Raw genomic sequence first — 16,279 nt, 5'->3', positions numbered from 1 at the left:
AGGGGGGAGGTGTGGGCGCAAGTTTTGCATTTCTTGTGGTTGCAGAGGAAGGTGCCGGGAGTGGAGGTTGGGTTGGTGGGGGGGTGTGGACCTGACGAGGGAGTCACGGAGAGAGAGTTGTCTTTTCAGAACGCTGATAGGGGAGGGGAGGGAAATATATCCCTGGTGGTGGGGTCCGTTTGGAGGTGGCGGAAATGACGACGGATGATACAATGTATATGGAGGTTGGTGGGGTGGTAGGTGAGCACCAGTAAGAAAAGGGACAAGGCTACTGCTCTGAATGTTGGGTGGGTGTGTAATAGAGCATCATACCCAACTACACATTAAATGTCCACTCATGTACACTTTCCCCAACAGCAACTTTGCACCTGAAATAAAACAAATTTCTATTTTTCCACCAGAGAAGTAACTCACTTCAGGAGCTCAGGCAGGATGACTGAGATCAGCTGTTCACCATGGATGGAAAATCACATTCCTAATATGTTGTGGAAATCTCAGTCATCACAACAAGATGTTACACCAGGCCAGCATTACCTCAAGCTTACAGATAATAATCTGCAATGTGAAGTTAAACTCAGTGACAGGCAGCTGTTGGAACAATGTTTACAAAAGTAATGCTATCAAATGCATAATACTAAAAACTTGTAATTTAAAAGAAATTTAGCTTTTCATTCTTTTTATATATTACACAGCTCACACCACACCATATACTAGTTACTGCCTTAACAGCCTTGGCTAATATAATTCTTACAATCTTTTGTCAATTGATTCACAAGGCTTGTCCTTTAATTTTCCTACTCCACATTGCAGCTGATATTGGGAACTGTGTACCCAGAATTACGGATATGACTTTAAACTCTGCCATTGGATGGCAGTGTATTAGTTTATTGCAATATCTCAGGATTCAGGAATGGAATCTTGTTGAAGCAGCAAGACTCTTGCCTGCCAGCCAGAGAGCTAGTGAAAGACCTATTCTGCCTCTTCCTGAGACAGACTAGTAAGTCACAGGCCCATCAAGTAGTGGTGACACCACAGATGTGTCTTCACCTGGAATCAAGTTGCTAGGAGAGGAAGTCTCTCCTACCAAGACAACCAATCATAGGTCAGTATCGATGGTCCTGAGCAATGCCAAGGGAGGCATTGGCTGCTGCAAGGAAGCCACCAACCAGAGTTCTAGGATCGCAGAGCTACCCTGGCCACAGGCAAGTAATGCAGAGATTACGGGAGGCTCATGCAGAGAGGGTGCAGGAATGCCAACAATATTGGCAGGGAAGTGGCCCTCAACTGATACCACTCCTTCTACTTTCCAGATCCTCAATCAGGCACCAAGGTGACAAGCTGGCCACAAGGTTTTCTTGCCACGATCAGTACAGTGACAGATTAATTCCCCTTGTAATTTAATGCTACGTTTTAAAAATATATCTCCTTTCAACTTACATTATGCAATGATTGTATGCTCAGTTTAAGTATATAATAATGTGCAAAAGTTTACTGGTTCCATTAGAGTATAATAATAGAGGCATCAATTTCTCTATCTGTCTGCATGCGCCTGTGCACGTGTTGAGACACAATTCAACCTGCATTCAATCTGTACAGCAGAGAGAAGACCCAAACTGTAAGCTGGGCTCAAATGAGGTGGGTGAAAGGACTGATGCACATATATTTAAAAAGAGCAGGATTTTCTAGACAGACAATGGCCTTCACACACTCATTGCCCTGTATTTGTTCTAGGAAATTGAGGATAACTTTAACAGTGATCCATATGTTAGCTTTAAGAATAATTCTAGAACTGTATTTTTATTCAGACTTATATTTTACATACATAAAGATAAAGGTAGTGTCATTATAATAATCTTACCAGACCATAGGGCTGCTTTCTCATTAGAGAGATGTGACTGGTGGTGATTTAATTGGAAGGTCACCATGTTTAAGTGAGGGGTGAGACTGAGAAGGACAGTCCTTTGTGGTAACCTCAGCTGATGCAGGAATCGAAACCACACTTGTATGCTCAGTTGGCTGGATGGCTGCTTTGCAATACAGAGTGATGCCAACAAGACTGAATTATTGATTCAAATAAAGTTTTACTACTGTACAACACATAGACTCTACTAGTTTGAGATTTTCAAACATTTATTCTAAGTATGTACAATATAGAAAATAGTAAATTCATATGGAAAATAATCTATGTCAGTCAAGCAACAATAAAAATGTTTTCTTACATAAGGGCCCTAGTACAGAACAACTGAGGTATGTGTCACAACTGTAACCAAAGTGACTTGACATTGCATTTCATTAAAAAATTTCAACATATACAAAATATAAAGTACAAATAAATAGGTTTTATGTTTCCCAGCATCTAGTGCCTTGGAAAAGATTAAAATACTGGCTGTAGCTAGTGCAGACTTGGTGGAAGACTGCAAGACTGACAGTCTGAGGTATGTTTTGTCTTTTATATAATTAAAAAGTAGCTAAAATCCACATGGTCAGATCAAAGATCATCAATTGTTGGAGTGTTTAAGTGGTTGTATGTTAGCTGCCTTCAGACAAGACAAATATCCTTTATTAAATGGGAACATCAAATGCTACAGCAAGACATTGATAAAGAAAATGTGTGGGATTATTGCTGCATAGATTTTCCAGAGTTTTTGGAAACAATTCAAGAGGCTGCAAAGAAAGTAAGAAATCGAGAAACAGAAACCAAAACATTTTCATTGTTCTCAATTTTTGTTCCACTTTCCCAAAACGTGCTGACATTAGTGCCAGCATGGCTCAGTGATAGCACTCTTAACTCTTAAGTCAGAAGGGTGTGGATGCAAGACCCATTGCAGGACTTGAGTGAATCTAGGCAGATGTTTCAGTGCAGTATCAAGGGGTGCTGCTTTTTTGGAGGCAAGTTTTTGGATGAGACGTTAGACAGAGACCCTGTCTACCTGGGATGAGTGAATGTAAATGATCCCATGCCACTGTTTAAAGAGGAGCATCTCCCCTAGTGTCCTGGCCAACATTTATCAATAATCACAGAAACAGATTATTTCAATGTTGTGCGTGAAACCCTCCTGTATGCAAACTCACCACATTTGTCTCCAAAACTACAGCACCCACATTTTATAAATATAGAAAGGTAATTTGATACATCGCAAGGATGTGAAAGCCATTAATTCAATGTAAATTTCATGCTTTGTATTAGGGTATGGATGCACAGGTGCTGGCAATCCTCTTGTAACTCAAAAATGGCCATTCTTCATTTAAGAGTGCAAACATTACATCAGCAAATGTTTAACTGAAAGCAGCATCATAATCTAATCCAAACCTGCCCTGATTCAATTCCATACATACACATACATGCATGGGTATCTAAAAAGGATTAACCAACAGTAAACCACAATGGGAACCCTTACTAGTTTTCCCTTCAAGCCCAGGAAATTTCAAGATAGATGTCACTGACATCTCTATCCCTGAACAAACCACTGTGTCCAAATAATTGGTGAAGAGGGCACAGGGGCTGGTTGGTACTGATAAAGTACAGCAGATTCATGTCACACTTCATGCTTAAGAATCGTAACAGCACTTTTGTATATGAGCCATGCCCACCTGGTCAAACATGACACTTAACTTTTAAAATTTTTAGATCAATTCAAAAGGACTAAATGCAAACTTCCTTTCACTGGTGCAGTTTAGTGGTGACCATTTGTACTTATTAATAAGCAAACAAGAGGAGAGTGATGAGGACAGAGGCAATGTGCATCTGAATGTGCTGAGGCTTCATTTGTGAGAGATAAATTAACTTGCCCATTTGACAACCAAAATAAAAATGGAGACGATTGACCAGGATGAGGGGACCCAAAGGTCATATTGACTAATTCCAGTACCCAACTGGTGTATTTTTAAAAACATGTTACGCACAATTGAGCTATTTGTGTTTTTGAGGCTGCAATACCATGGAGTTGCTGATTGCATTCAATAATAAAAGACCAATATCCTATCTTTTACCTCAGTTGATTTATACAGTACAGGAACTAATGGTTTGCTGGTGAACCTGTATCAAATATTTTAAATAAAATAAAGTTTATTTTAGTGTTGTCTCGGGTTTCTTACCAGAATTTAGTATTTGTGATATAGCCACTGCAAGCAAACCTGAGACTGGCGATTAAATATTACAATTTCAGCAGCAGAGAACACATCAAATACAAAAAGACAATATTAAACAAAGAAATGCAGAACAACCAACATTCTGTGCATCAGTGCAGAATGATTTTCATGTCAACAATTTAGTGTATCAAATGTAACATTGTTGAATAACGAGGAGGAAATCATACAAATTAGAAAATAGCAATCCTGCAACTAAATTACTGCATCACAAAAAAACCTGTTGCTGTATGTATTGGTAACAATAACAGATTTCTACAGAAATCTAAAATGATTCTGAGCTTGTTAAAAGGATGCTTGAGTATCTCACTGCAGTGCTACATCCATAAGATATTGCTTTTTTAGTTGCTACCTGTTCATAGATACATTCAACAGACTAGAGAAAAAGGCATCATTTATTCTTGTAAACCAGTTTTAACCAAATCCCTACACAGATAGAAATGCTACAATTTAAAGTACATTTTTTACACCTGAGATTCTCATAATACCTATTTTTTAAAAAATGAAAAATTGCATCTACCCATTGAACTAGAACACTGAATTGCTGTCACAACAATGTCCTCTTAGATCTTGGCTCCACTCACAACCATCCATCTTGCTCATTTCTGTGGGATAGAAAAGGACATCAGTGTTCATTCAACCAATATAAATGAATAATAACCAGCATATTGGTTTAGGTAGTAGTTGCAGGTCAAAAATGAGTCTTATCCACTTATATCCAAAAATATAAGTGGATAAGACTCATTTAGCACTTTGATAAACAAGACTCATTCAGTAGTTTCAGTTAGATAACTATACTATTCGATATAATAAATAAAATATTCAAGCAGAAAAGGTAAGTTTTTGCATGTCCTAGTCATTATAGATGCTCATTTGTAATGAAGCAATTAAATGGAAATAAACATATTGAAAACTAATTTTAAAATAGAAGGCACAATTTGAAGAATTGCAATGCGTTTTATAAACCCTCATTTTGCATAATTTTGCCACTTCCCCCAAGTCATGATCTCACCTAATCTTCCAGTGGCATGAGAATCTTTGTGCATTTTTTGAAAAGGATGTAATGTGCTTTAAATGTACAGAATATTACAATAAATTAGCACTGGACTTGAATTAGTACTGCAGTACTATTGCCAACAAGACATGTACAGCAGGGAGGAAATCTAGCATGTGCTTAAAACTCATCATATGTAAGAGGCTCCCAATTCAAATTGGAAACCTTTTTTTTAAGAATTCCTTCAGTGTGGAAACAGGCCTTTCAGCCCAACAAGTCCACCTGGGTTTAGATTAGATTCCCTACAGTGTGGAAACAGGCCCTTCGGCCCAACCAGTCCACACCGACCCTCCAAAGAGTAACCCACCCAGACCCATTTCCCTCTGACTAACACTACAGGCAATTTAGCATGGCCAATTCACTTGACCTGCACCTCTCACTATGGGCAATTTAGCATAGGCAATCCACGTGATCTGCACATCTTTTGGACTGTTGGAGGAAACCCACGCAGACATGGGGAGAAGGCTGGAGTTGAATCTGGGTCCCTGGCGCTGTGAGGCTGCAGTGCTAGCCGCTAGCCACTGAGCCACCGTGCTGCCCATCACTTCTGTTTCACCATCACATTTTCCTGTCAGTCAGATGCCTGTCCAAAACAGTCTGATTACTACTTTGACCATATTGTAAAAGTAGTTAATTGGCTAGCAAATACTTTGGAACATTCTGTATTCATGACACATGCTAATTAATGCGGATCTTCTCTTTCATACTTAGCATGGTGTGAAAAGGATTTCAATCCATAAGCACCTGCATGGCATATGAATTCTTCTGAGATGCTCCAAGGATGTGAAGAAGTTTTAAAAATTAGAATAGTAGCTGGCCATTCAACTGACTAACCTGCTCTCTTACTTTATAACATAATGGCAAATTTGATTGCAACCTTAAATCCACATTCCTGTCTGTTCACCATAACCCTGAACTCCCTTGTTTCCGAAAGTATGCTCAACTCAGCCTTAAATATATTCAATGGATCTGATTCAAATGTGTTCTTGGGAAGAACATTTCAAAAGGCTATGAAACTTTGACAAAAGAAATTCCTTCGCATCTCAGTCTTGAATGTAGGACTGGGGTGGACAAAGTTAAAAATCACACAACACCAGATTACAGTCCTTTCAGAGTGCTGTGAAAGCTTGTACTTCCAAATAAATCTGTTGGGATTATAACAGGGTGTTGTTTGATTTTTAACTTTGAATGTAGGATTTATTTTTTAAAAAAACAATTCTGGATTTCCCCATGAGGGGGAGCATCTTCTTTAGCATGTGAAGCAAGGTATCTCATATTTTCCAATAAGATAATCTCTAGGTACGGAGTTCAAAACTGTACACTTTATTCTTGATGCGATCTCACCAATATCTATACCGTTGTTGCAGGACCTCCCTACGTTTATACTCCATCCACCTTACAATAAAGGCAAACATTTCATTTGCTTTCCTAATCATGACATGGTTTTGTGATTCATGCACAAAGGTTATAAATACACTTTGTACCCGAGCATTCTTCAGTCACTCTTCATTTAAATTCTTTTTGTTTTTTTCTACTCTTCCTGCCAATATAGACAACATCACATTTTCTCTCACATTAAATTCCATTTACGAAATTTTACCTATTCACCTAACCTACCTCCAAATGTTTTCTTGACCTCACAACTTGCTATCAGGCCTGTTTTTGTATCAGCACAAAAACCAACTACAATGCAGTTGGTTCCTTCATCCAAGTCAATAATCCAGACTGCAAATAGTTGAGAAACCAACACAGATTACTGTAACATGCCACTAGTTACGGTGTGTCTCCATGAAATTGATCCATTTATTCCAACACTGTTTTTGGACAAATAGCCAATCCTCTATCCATTCTAATATATCACTCCCAAAAGCACAAGCTCTTACCTTATGCCATAATATTTAAGTGTCATACCTTATCAAATGCTTTAGGAAATTCAAATATGCATATTCAGATTTTCCTTATCTACCCTGCTTGTTATACCTTCAAAGAATTCTAATAAAATTATCAAATATGTTTTCCCTTTCACACCACCACACTGACACTGCTGATTGCAATTTGACTTTCAAGTGATTGCTACTGCTTTCTTAATGATGAATTCCAAGATTCCAATGATAGATGTTAGATGAACGGTATTGGCCTATAGGTTCCTGGTTTCTGCCTCCATCCTTTCACTTGTTACATTTGTGATTTTCCAATTGATTGGGACATTTCCAGAATCCAAGGGTTTTTAGATTATAACCAATACATCCAACGATTAAGCAGCCATATATTTTAAGACCCTAGCATACAGTCCATCAAGTTCAATATTTGGACCCTTTAGATGCATTCATTTTCCTAGTGCATTTTCTTTAGTGATTGCGCTGATTTTCATTTTCTCTCTCACTTCAACTTTTTGTTTTTCCACCATTCTGAAGACTTTTGTCTTCTAGTGTGAAGATAAATATAAAACACTCATTTGAAATATCTGCCATTTCCTTGTTTCCTATTATAATATATATATAATGCTCACTTTAGATATCTTTTCTTTTTGCTGTCTGTTTTAATGTGTCTTTCTTTTGTACTTCAACTTCTCCCTGATTTTGAATCATTTTGTCTTCTTTGCTGATATCTACTAACCTTTGCAGCATCGTACATCTTTTCTTTCAATTTTATATCAAGCTAAACGTCTTTGGTTAGTCATAGATGGTGCATCCTTTTTGCAGAATCTTTCATTTTCAATGTAATATTTTTGTTGAGAGTTATGAATTAGCATTTTAATTGCTTGCCACAAATTACGCACAGTTTTACCTGTTAATTGTTTGCCTAGACAAAAAACTGAAAGAACTAAAGATGCTGGAAATGAAAAAAAAACAGAAATTGCTGAAAAAACTCAGCAAGTCTGGCAGCCTTCTATGGAGGGAAATCACAGTTGACGTTTTGGGTCCAGTGACCTTTGTGAACGATTGCTGAGTTTTTCCAGAAATTTTTGTTTTTGTAATTATTTACCTAGTCCACTTTAGACAGTCCATATCTTTGTAACTGACTTCAAATAAGTTCACACTTCAGATCCACATTTCTTATCTTCAACTTAAATGTGAAAATCTGTCAGGTTAGAATTATTCCTATCAAGGATCTTGAACTATGGGGTCATTTGGTAACCAGTCTCATTAAGATACTTTTAGTTAATTGGTTCCAGAATACATGCTTCTTAGAAACTGTCTTGAGTACACTTTGAACTCATCCTCCAGGCTAACTTGGCTGATTGATTTGTCCAATCTATAAGATAATTGATATATCTACAATAATTGCAGCATCTTTCTTGTAACCCCCAATAATTTCTCAACTTATACTTTATGCTACACTGTTGCATTGTTAGAGAGCATACAAACAGCACCCAGTGATATTCTTCTTTTACTTTTTTTGAAAACTGATTTCATATTTGAATTCTTTGAACCAAGGTCACATCTCACTACTGTACTGATCATACCACCATGCTGCCTCTGCTGATTGCAATTTGACTTTCAAATGTCTTGGTACTGTTTTCTTAATAATGAATTCCAAGCTTCCAGTACTCTCCCAATGATAGATGTTAGATGAAAGGTAATGGCCTATACTTTCCTGGTTTCTGCCTCCATCCTCTGCAGTGATGAGGAAATATATTTATCTTTGGCAGCGGGCAGGGGAAACAGCTTTCGAGTCTTGTGCTCTTAATTGTAGAGATCAATATCTATCTCCTTAACAATACTGTCCACTACCACAACTATATTCCTTTTCATTCTCAGACTTGAATTACTCTTGCACTACAGTTCTCTGTTCAGTTTACTCTTCCTCCCTGCAATCTCGGTTCTTGTCCATACAAATAGCAGGAATTTCAAACTTGTTGAACAAATACAAAGGTTAAAGTTCCTCCATTGATGGGGAAGCCTATACCTGCCACTCATTGTCAAACACACTCTCTCTTGACCACAGAGCAATTCTGAAGTACTTAGCTTAAGTGCATAATTGCCTTAAGGAACAAAATGCCCATGGTAGTCTCTCTCTGACCCATCAAAGTGTCCAAAGCTTCAATTCTGTGGTATTTGACATAAATAAAAATTTTGATTATTTTTCAAATGTTTTAAATTTAGTATTGGAATACGGTCAAATTGAATCACGATGGCATTATTCCCAGAACACACTAATATTTAGAGAGAACTTAATAACTCGAAATAATTCCCTTATTTTCAACTTTAACTCATACTTAAAGTCATAAGCACAGGAGCTAGCCAACTGCCTGCATCCTAATCACACACAAAGTCCTGAACCACACAATCTGGAATTCTCTCTCAAAAGCATTGATCCCCAGGATCTCATTCAAGATTCCCCATAAAAGCTATTTGTTTGACCAAACATTCAGTCCTTCCCCTACAACTTCTCTCTTTGGTGCAACATATTTTTTTTTATTCTGCCTTGGGATGTTTTTCTATGTAAAGACTCCATATGAATACAAACTGTTGAAATGTTCTCAATGCAGGATGTAAAGAATAAAAGTACCTTTATTGGATTTTCAAACATGTAAGAATGAATACTCACATCAGAAAATGAAGCAGGTATCTTCTGCTCAACTTCCTTACCCATTTCTGTTCCTGATACAGATTTCTGAAATGGATTTTCCTGTACTGACATCCTATGAAAATCAAAATTGAAAGTAATATCAAAAGTAATATAGAACTCTATAATGCTTCCATACCAGTTTGTGAATGTATGTTTCCTGAATTCCAGAAGAGGAGACAGCTTTATTTGGCAGTTATGGAGTAAGTATTTTTAAAAATGCCAATAATTGTTTCTCAAGCAGGGGATGTCATAGATCATTTAATCACAAATGCAAAGACTGGAGGACTGTAAATTCCGTTGTGATCGTTTAGAGTCATAGAGTTATAGAGATGTACAGCACGGAAACAAATCCTTCGGTCCAACTTGTCCATGCCGACCAGATATCCTAAACAAATCTAGTCCCATTTACCAGCACTTGGCCCATATTCCTCTAAACCCTTCATATGCATATACCCATCCAGATGCCTTTTAAATGTTGTAATTATACCAGCCTCCACGACCTCCTCTGGCAGCTCATTCCATATACGCACATCCAATAATTGAGAAAGTTGTCCCTTATGTCCTTTTTAAATCTTTTCCCTGTCATCTTCAACCTATGCCCTCTAATTTTGGACTAACCTACTCTGGGAAAAAGATCTTGGCTATTTATTCTATCCATGCCCCTCACGATTTTGTAGACATCTACAAGGTCACCCCTCAGCCTCCGACACACCAGGGAAAATAGCCCCAGCTTATTGAGCCTCCCCCTGTAGCTCAAACCCTCCAACCCTGGCAACATTCTTGTAGATCTCTTCTAAACCCTTTCAAGTTTCACACATATAGCAGACAAACCAGAATTGCATACAGTATTCCAAAAGTGGCCTAATCAATGTCCTGTACAGTGCAACATGACCTCCCAATTCCTATACTCAATGCACTGAACAATAAAGGCAAGCATTCCAAATGCCTTCTTCACTATCCTGTGACTCCACTTTCAAGGAACTATGAACCTACACTTTAAGGTCTCGTTGTTCTGCTACACTCCCAGAATCTCACCTTTAATGGTAAATCCTGCCCCGGTCTGCCTTTCCAAAATGCAGCACCTCACATTTGTCTAAATTAAATTCCATCTGCTACTCCTTGGCGCATTGGCCAATCTGATCAAGGTCCCGTAAAGATCGTGAGAGGTCTTGAACAGGTGGATGCTGAAAGGATGATTCCTCTTGTGGGAGAGTCTAGAATTGGGGTCATAGTTTAAAAATAAGAGGTAGGTCATTTGAGACAGAGATGAGGAACCCTTTTTCCCCTGTCTCAGAGGGTTGAGTGTCTTTGGAATTCCCTTTCTCAAAATGCAGCAGATCCAGAAGCTTTACATAATTTTAAGGCAGAAGGCGATAGATTTTTGACTACCAAGGGAATGTAAGTAATTATTATTATTGGAGTAAAGTTACAATTAAAATCATATCAGCCACGATCGTTTTGAATGGTGGAGCAGGCATGAAGGCTTGAGCAGCATACTCTTGTCCCTTGTTTGCATGCTCACATCAGTAAGTCCATGACAGTCATCAACTGGAAAAGAATCTGTAGCATGACTGCCAGCGGGCAAAAATATCACGACTGACAAATTTATCCTATAAAATATATTAGAATAATTGCCCCTTGGGTAAACAGAACTAACAAAATCCAGATCCCTTGATAGTTTCTATTGCTTTTCTTAAAAATAACTACTGACATATTGGTATGAATTTCTATTATCTATTAAAAGCCTAGCTTCTAAACATGTGGCTAAGAATAACTACCAAACAAGAGACTGAAACTCACTAACAACACATTTCAAGAAGTGAAAAGGCAACATTAATCCACTTTTTTTGTTTGAATAAATACAAGGTTTGTTTTCTGCACTATCTGAAAGCAATTAGATTGGTTGCAATACTGCTGTATTTCAAAACTGAAATTTTGTGCTTCTGTTTGTTGGTTAAGAACTTTGAATCATTCAATTGTTGAATGTGGTTAACAAAACATTTTGTCTTGTTCCTTATGGGAAAGGGAGGCCCAGCCCAGTAAATCTGTTCTGCCATCCAATTACATAATGACTTATCATCTACACCAATGCCACTTTCCCATGCTATCCTGATATGCCTTGATGTCAGTATTATTCAGAAATGAAGGGATGTTTGATGATTGAGGTGGAAAATTCCAAAGATTCATTACCCTCTGATTAAATAAACTTTTCATCCTAGTATTAGAGGTTTTACCCTGTATTCTGAGATTATGCCCCTAATTCTAGATTCACCAGCCAGAGGAAACAATCTATCCATTTTCACTCTGTCATATCCTGTAGGATTTTGTAAGTTTCAGTGAGTTTACCTCTTATTCTTTGAAATTCTAGAGAAAACAGGCCAAGTCTCTTCAATCTCTCTGCATAAAATAATCCTGCCATTTTAGGGCTTAATCTGATAACCTCCCTGCCATGTCTTTATGGCAAGTATACCCTTTGTTTTCTAAAAAGGCCATAACTGTACACAATACCCAAGATGTAGTTTCACTAAGGCCAAGACATTTTTATTTCTGTACTCAAATTCCCTTGCAATGAATGCCAACATACCATTTGCCTTCCTAACTTTCAATGAATCATGAACAAGGACATCAAGGTTGGATATCAATACTTGTAACACTCTCACCATTTAAGAAAAATACTGACTTTCTGTTCACCAAAGTGGGTATGATCTCTATTCATGAATTAATTTAGATGTAAGCAACTGGTTATACATTTCAGCATTATAGCTAGGATGTTATGTGGGGTTGTTGCTACTGCTGCATCCAATGCAAATATGATGCAGTGTAGGTTACATCACAGTTGAGTTATATAAAATGGTGAACACCTCAGGAGAAGGCTGAGTAAGATCATCCACTCACCATTTTGACTAAAAGCAGTGAAAAGCAACCTTGTCTCTTGCATGCACCTACCGACAATCATGGCTCAGATATAATGATTCTGCCGCCGATCTCAAAATAGATGTGAAAAGGAGCAAGACCTTTGTTCTGACATGTAAATGGAGGGCCAGCCCCTAAATATTTAGAGTTTAAAATATAATAAATCCAGCATGGTAGGTCTGACAGGTTCAATCTAAGCTATGCCTACCACTGTTAATGTTACCATTACAATATGCTTTGAACAAGAAGTGAGGTATGTGCTGGACAACGACATTATGATGATGTACAATTCTATTACTAATAGTGATCAAAGCTACATGAATTCCACTGTCATTAAAATCATCTATTTCATTCTTCAGATATTTGTCTAGTTTTCACTCAAATACATTAAAATATTTGCTTTAATCTATACCTGTGATAGCAAGTTCCACGTTCTTATAACTTCTGTGAAAATAAATTTATTCTGAATTCCCTGTGGGATTTCTTGGTGACTTTCTTGTGTTTATAGTCTCTGGTTAAGCACTTCCCAACAGTTCAAGCATTTTCCATGAATCCATCTCAAAATTTTTCAGGGTTATAAAGACCTCTATCAGTTTATTATGATTCAATTTTGTCCAGAGGAGACTGTCAATACTTTCATGATATGGGGCGGTACGGTAGATCAGTAGTTAGCACTGCTACCTCACAGCACCAGGGACCCAGGTTTGATTCCAGCCTCTGGTGGGTGTGTGTGGAGTTCACACATTCTCCCAGTGTCTGCGTGGGTTTCCTCTGGCTGCTCCGATTTCCTCCCACAATCCAAAAGATTGTAGGTCAGGTGAATTGGCCATGCTAAATTGCCCATATGTTAGGTGCATTAGTCAGTGGTAAATATAGGGTAGGGAAATGGGTGGGTTACTCTATGGAGGGTCAGTGTGGACTTCTTGGGCTGAAGGGACTGTTTCCATACTGTGTGGAATCTAATCTAATATATTTATCCAAGATATTTCTGGTACCATCCTCTGCAACTTCTCCAATACTTTAATATCTTACATTAAATAGGTCTGCACAAAATACTCTTAAGTATAATTTAAACCAGGAAGCAGTACAGGTTGAACGTAACTTTCCTTTTCAATTTTATCCTTTATAAATAAAACTTAGTGCTTGGTTCGCCACTTTTTTAATTACCTTGCTAACCTACGGTGTAACTTGTAACTACTTTTAATATCAGTATTTGTACTGTTAGATCGCTTTACTCCTCCGCTTCATCTGGAAGAGCAGCTCTAAAATTTCAACCTCTCCATTATTTCTCTCAGGGTTTTGTGGCACATTGTTAGCATCCTGGTTCTAAGCTAGTGGGTCCAGGTTTAAATTCCACACTAGGATCAATGGCCATGGAAGCGGTGCTCAAAGTGACTAAAATAAGTTTGATTATCCACTTGTAAAATTTTCAATACATCTTTGTCAGGCAGTAAGAGGGTGAGAGTTTCCTGGTCCGTTCCTGCTTCATATGGAATGGTGACTCTTAAGCTACAGCCTCTGGTGAAAGCTGACACTGACTTGGCCCAGGAAATGTAACCATGGAAATAGGTGTAAACACATGTTTTGTCTGCTGCATAGGTGGAATGGAATTAAAGGTGATTCTCTCTCTCAAAATGTACTACCTCACATTTATCTGTATTGAATGCCATTGCCAACTATTTGCCGATTCTGCAAGTTTAGTAATGTCTACCTGAAAATTGGTGGATTCTTCAAATTTACAATGGTTGCACAGGTACTAGACTAATAATTATTTAATTGATCAATATGTTTAGTTAGAGTATTTTAAGACGACAATTTATAAACTGAAAGCATTGCATACTGAGTGTGCTTAGCTTGTTATATTTATCAACAGGCCCTGTTGATGATAGGGCTTGGGACCAGTCCTCTGGAGGAAACTCTTGCCCTTGGAAATAAACACCACATGAAAACAAAATGCAAGAGATTGCCTTACCCTCTTATGTTGTAATGTTCTTCTGGTGGTGGTCTAATTCTCTGTTGCTGCATCAATATAGTTTGATACTGACCCATTCTTTCATCAGATTGACTGTACAAAGGCATTCTGGTTTGTGGCTGGCCATTTATCTGATGAGGTGGGATACGATGACGTGAAGCTCCCAATATGGCCTGAGGTGGTCGCCGAGTTGCATAAGGATTAGTGTTAAAAAGGGATGAAGACTGGGCTGTATAAACAGATGAATGTGAAAGAATCCCATGGGGGCCTTGAATCCCAGGATGTACAGCAGGTCCTCTGTATATCAGTCCACTTACAGGTTGTGCATTGTGTCTTTTAGCAGCAGCATTATGACTGTCTAGATCCAGGATTTCCTTTGGACTTTCAGGCCTTTCGTGTTCTTTATTTAATTTTTCATCCTTTATGGTGTGTGACATATTATTAGTCCCCTGGCTCATGTCATTGTTTTCTTTAGCGTTTCCATTCATCACTTCCTGTGTTGCATTTGCTAATGTGTGACTGTCTGATGATCCCTCCGAACCCTGCAAAGGAATACCAGACACTGATGTTTTCCCATTTCCATTATGTACTGATAAATGGCTAGACTGCTGGAGATGAGGGCCTGTTGGTGATAGGGCTTGGGGCCAGTCCTCTGTAGGATACCCTTGCCCTTGAGCATAAGCATAGTAATGAGAATGTTGATATTGGTGGTATGGTGATTGAATTTGTTGCTGGGAAGCATGATATGGATAACATTGGACTTGGTGCTGATACGCAGGGTATATCCCCGGTGGCAACTGCTGAGAAAACCTTGGATTGGGAAAAGGCTGTGTGTTCGCAAATGTCTGGGGTCCACCCATATTTCTTCCAAAGGGTCTGCAACCATGATTCATACCATACTGACCTGCAGCAGAGTACTCTGGATTATGTCCATACTGTGTGTGTGCCATAATTCCCATCATCCCAGGATTAGTTCCATTATTTTTTCCCTGTTTGCCTTGTATTAAGGTGTTCGAATTTTTTACAGACTCCTCATTTGTGTTCAGCAAACTATTGGAGGCTAATTGGTCTAAAGATTCAGCGTAATGTATGAGGTTGGGGGTACTTTGGTTGACCAGGTTATCATTATGGTTCTTAACCTCAGCTTTTGTTTGATTTTTGACTTTTTTCTCTTTGTTTACTCTGCCACTGAATTTTTTATTATTCTTTGCTCTGCTCTTTACGGCCCTTTTTTTGGAATCTGCAATTTGTTTGCTTGGCTCTTTCTGTGTCCTTCCAACTGAACTACTAATATCTTTCAATTTAACGTCACATTTTTCTTCGTCTTCAACTTTGATGGGTCTCAACCCATTACTTTGATTTTCACTTGTATCCGATTCAATAAAATTGGCTGGATTCAGTTTGATGTCACTTTCGGAGGGCTGTTGTGTGGTTGGTTCGGTATTTGGAGGAGAGATGCCTGAATCTTTGCATTGTTGTTTTTGTTCACCTCCAACTGATGTGTTTTTGATTGACTCCGTTTCTGTTCAAGGATAAAAAAACTGCATTTAGTAACAACCACCAACAAAGTTAGATTTTCAATCTCAAGTTTTTTCAGGAAAGAAGGTGGGGTAACTGGTAGT

The 16,279-nt window shown here is 38.2% G+C and overlaps 1 protein-coding gene across 2 annotated transcripts in view; it reads right to left on the bottom strand.

Moving 5' to 3' along the window:
• Positions 1-2,178: 2,178 nt before the first annotated feature.
• The window catches only part of LOC122559638 (cat eye syndrome critical region protein 2-like), a 144,723-nt gene continuing 130,622 nt past the window's right edge, over positions 2,179-16,279 (bottom strand). For both annotated transcript variants that reach the window (XM_043709441.1, XM_043709444.1), the window contains 3 exons: positions 14,658-16,179; positions 9,752-9,845; positions 2,179-4,751 (listed from right to left, as the gene is read on the bottom strand). In XM_043709441.1, coding sequence (XP_043565376.1) covers positions 4,746-4,751; positions 9,752-9,845; positions 14,658-16,179 — 1,622 coding nt within the window. In that variant the 3' untranslated portion in view covers positions 2,179-4,745. The remainder of the gene's footprint in view (positions 4,752-9,751; positions 9,846-14,657; positions 16,180-16,279) is intronic.

Source organism: Chiloscyllium plagiosum, chromosome 19 (assembly GCF_004010195.1).
Source record: "Chiloscyllium plagiosum isolate BGI_BamShark_2017 chromosome 19, ASM401019v2, whole genome shotgun sequence".
Taxonomy (NCBI): domain Eukaryota; kingdom Metazoa; phylum Chordata; class Chondrichthyes; order Orectolobiformes; family Hemiscylliidae; genus Chiloscyllium; species Chiloscyllium plagiosum.
Note: the sequence above shows the minus strand (reverse complement) of the source record. Positions and strands in the feature narration are given on the sequence as shown.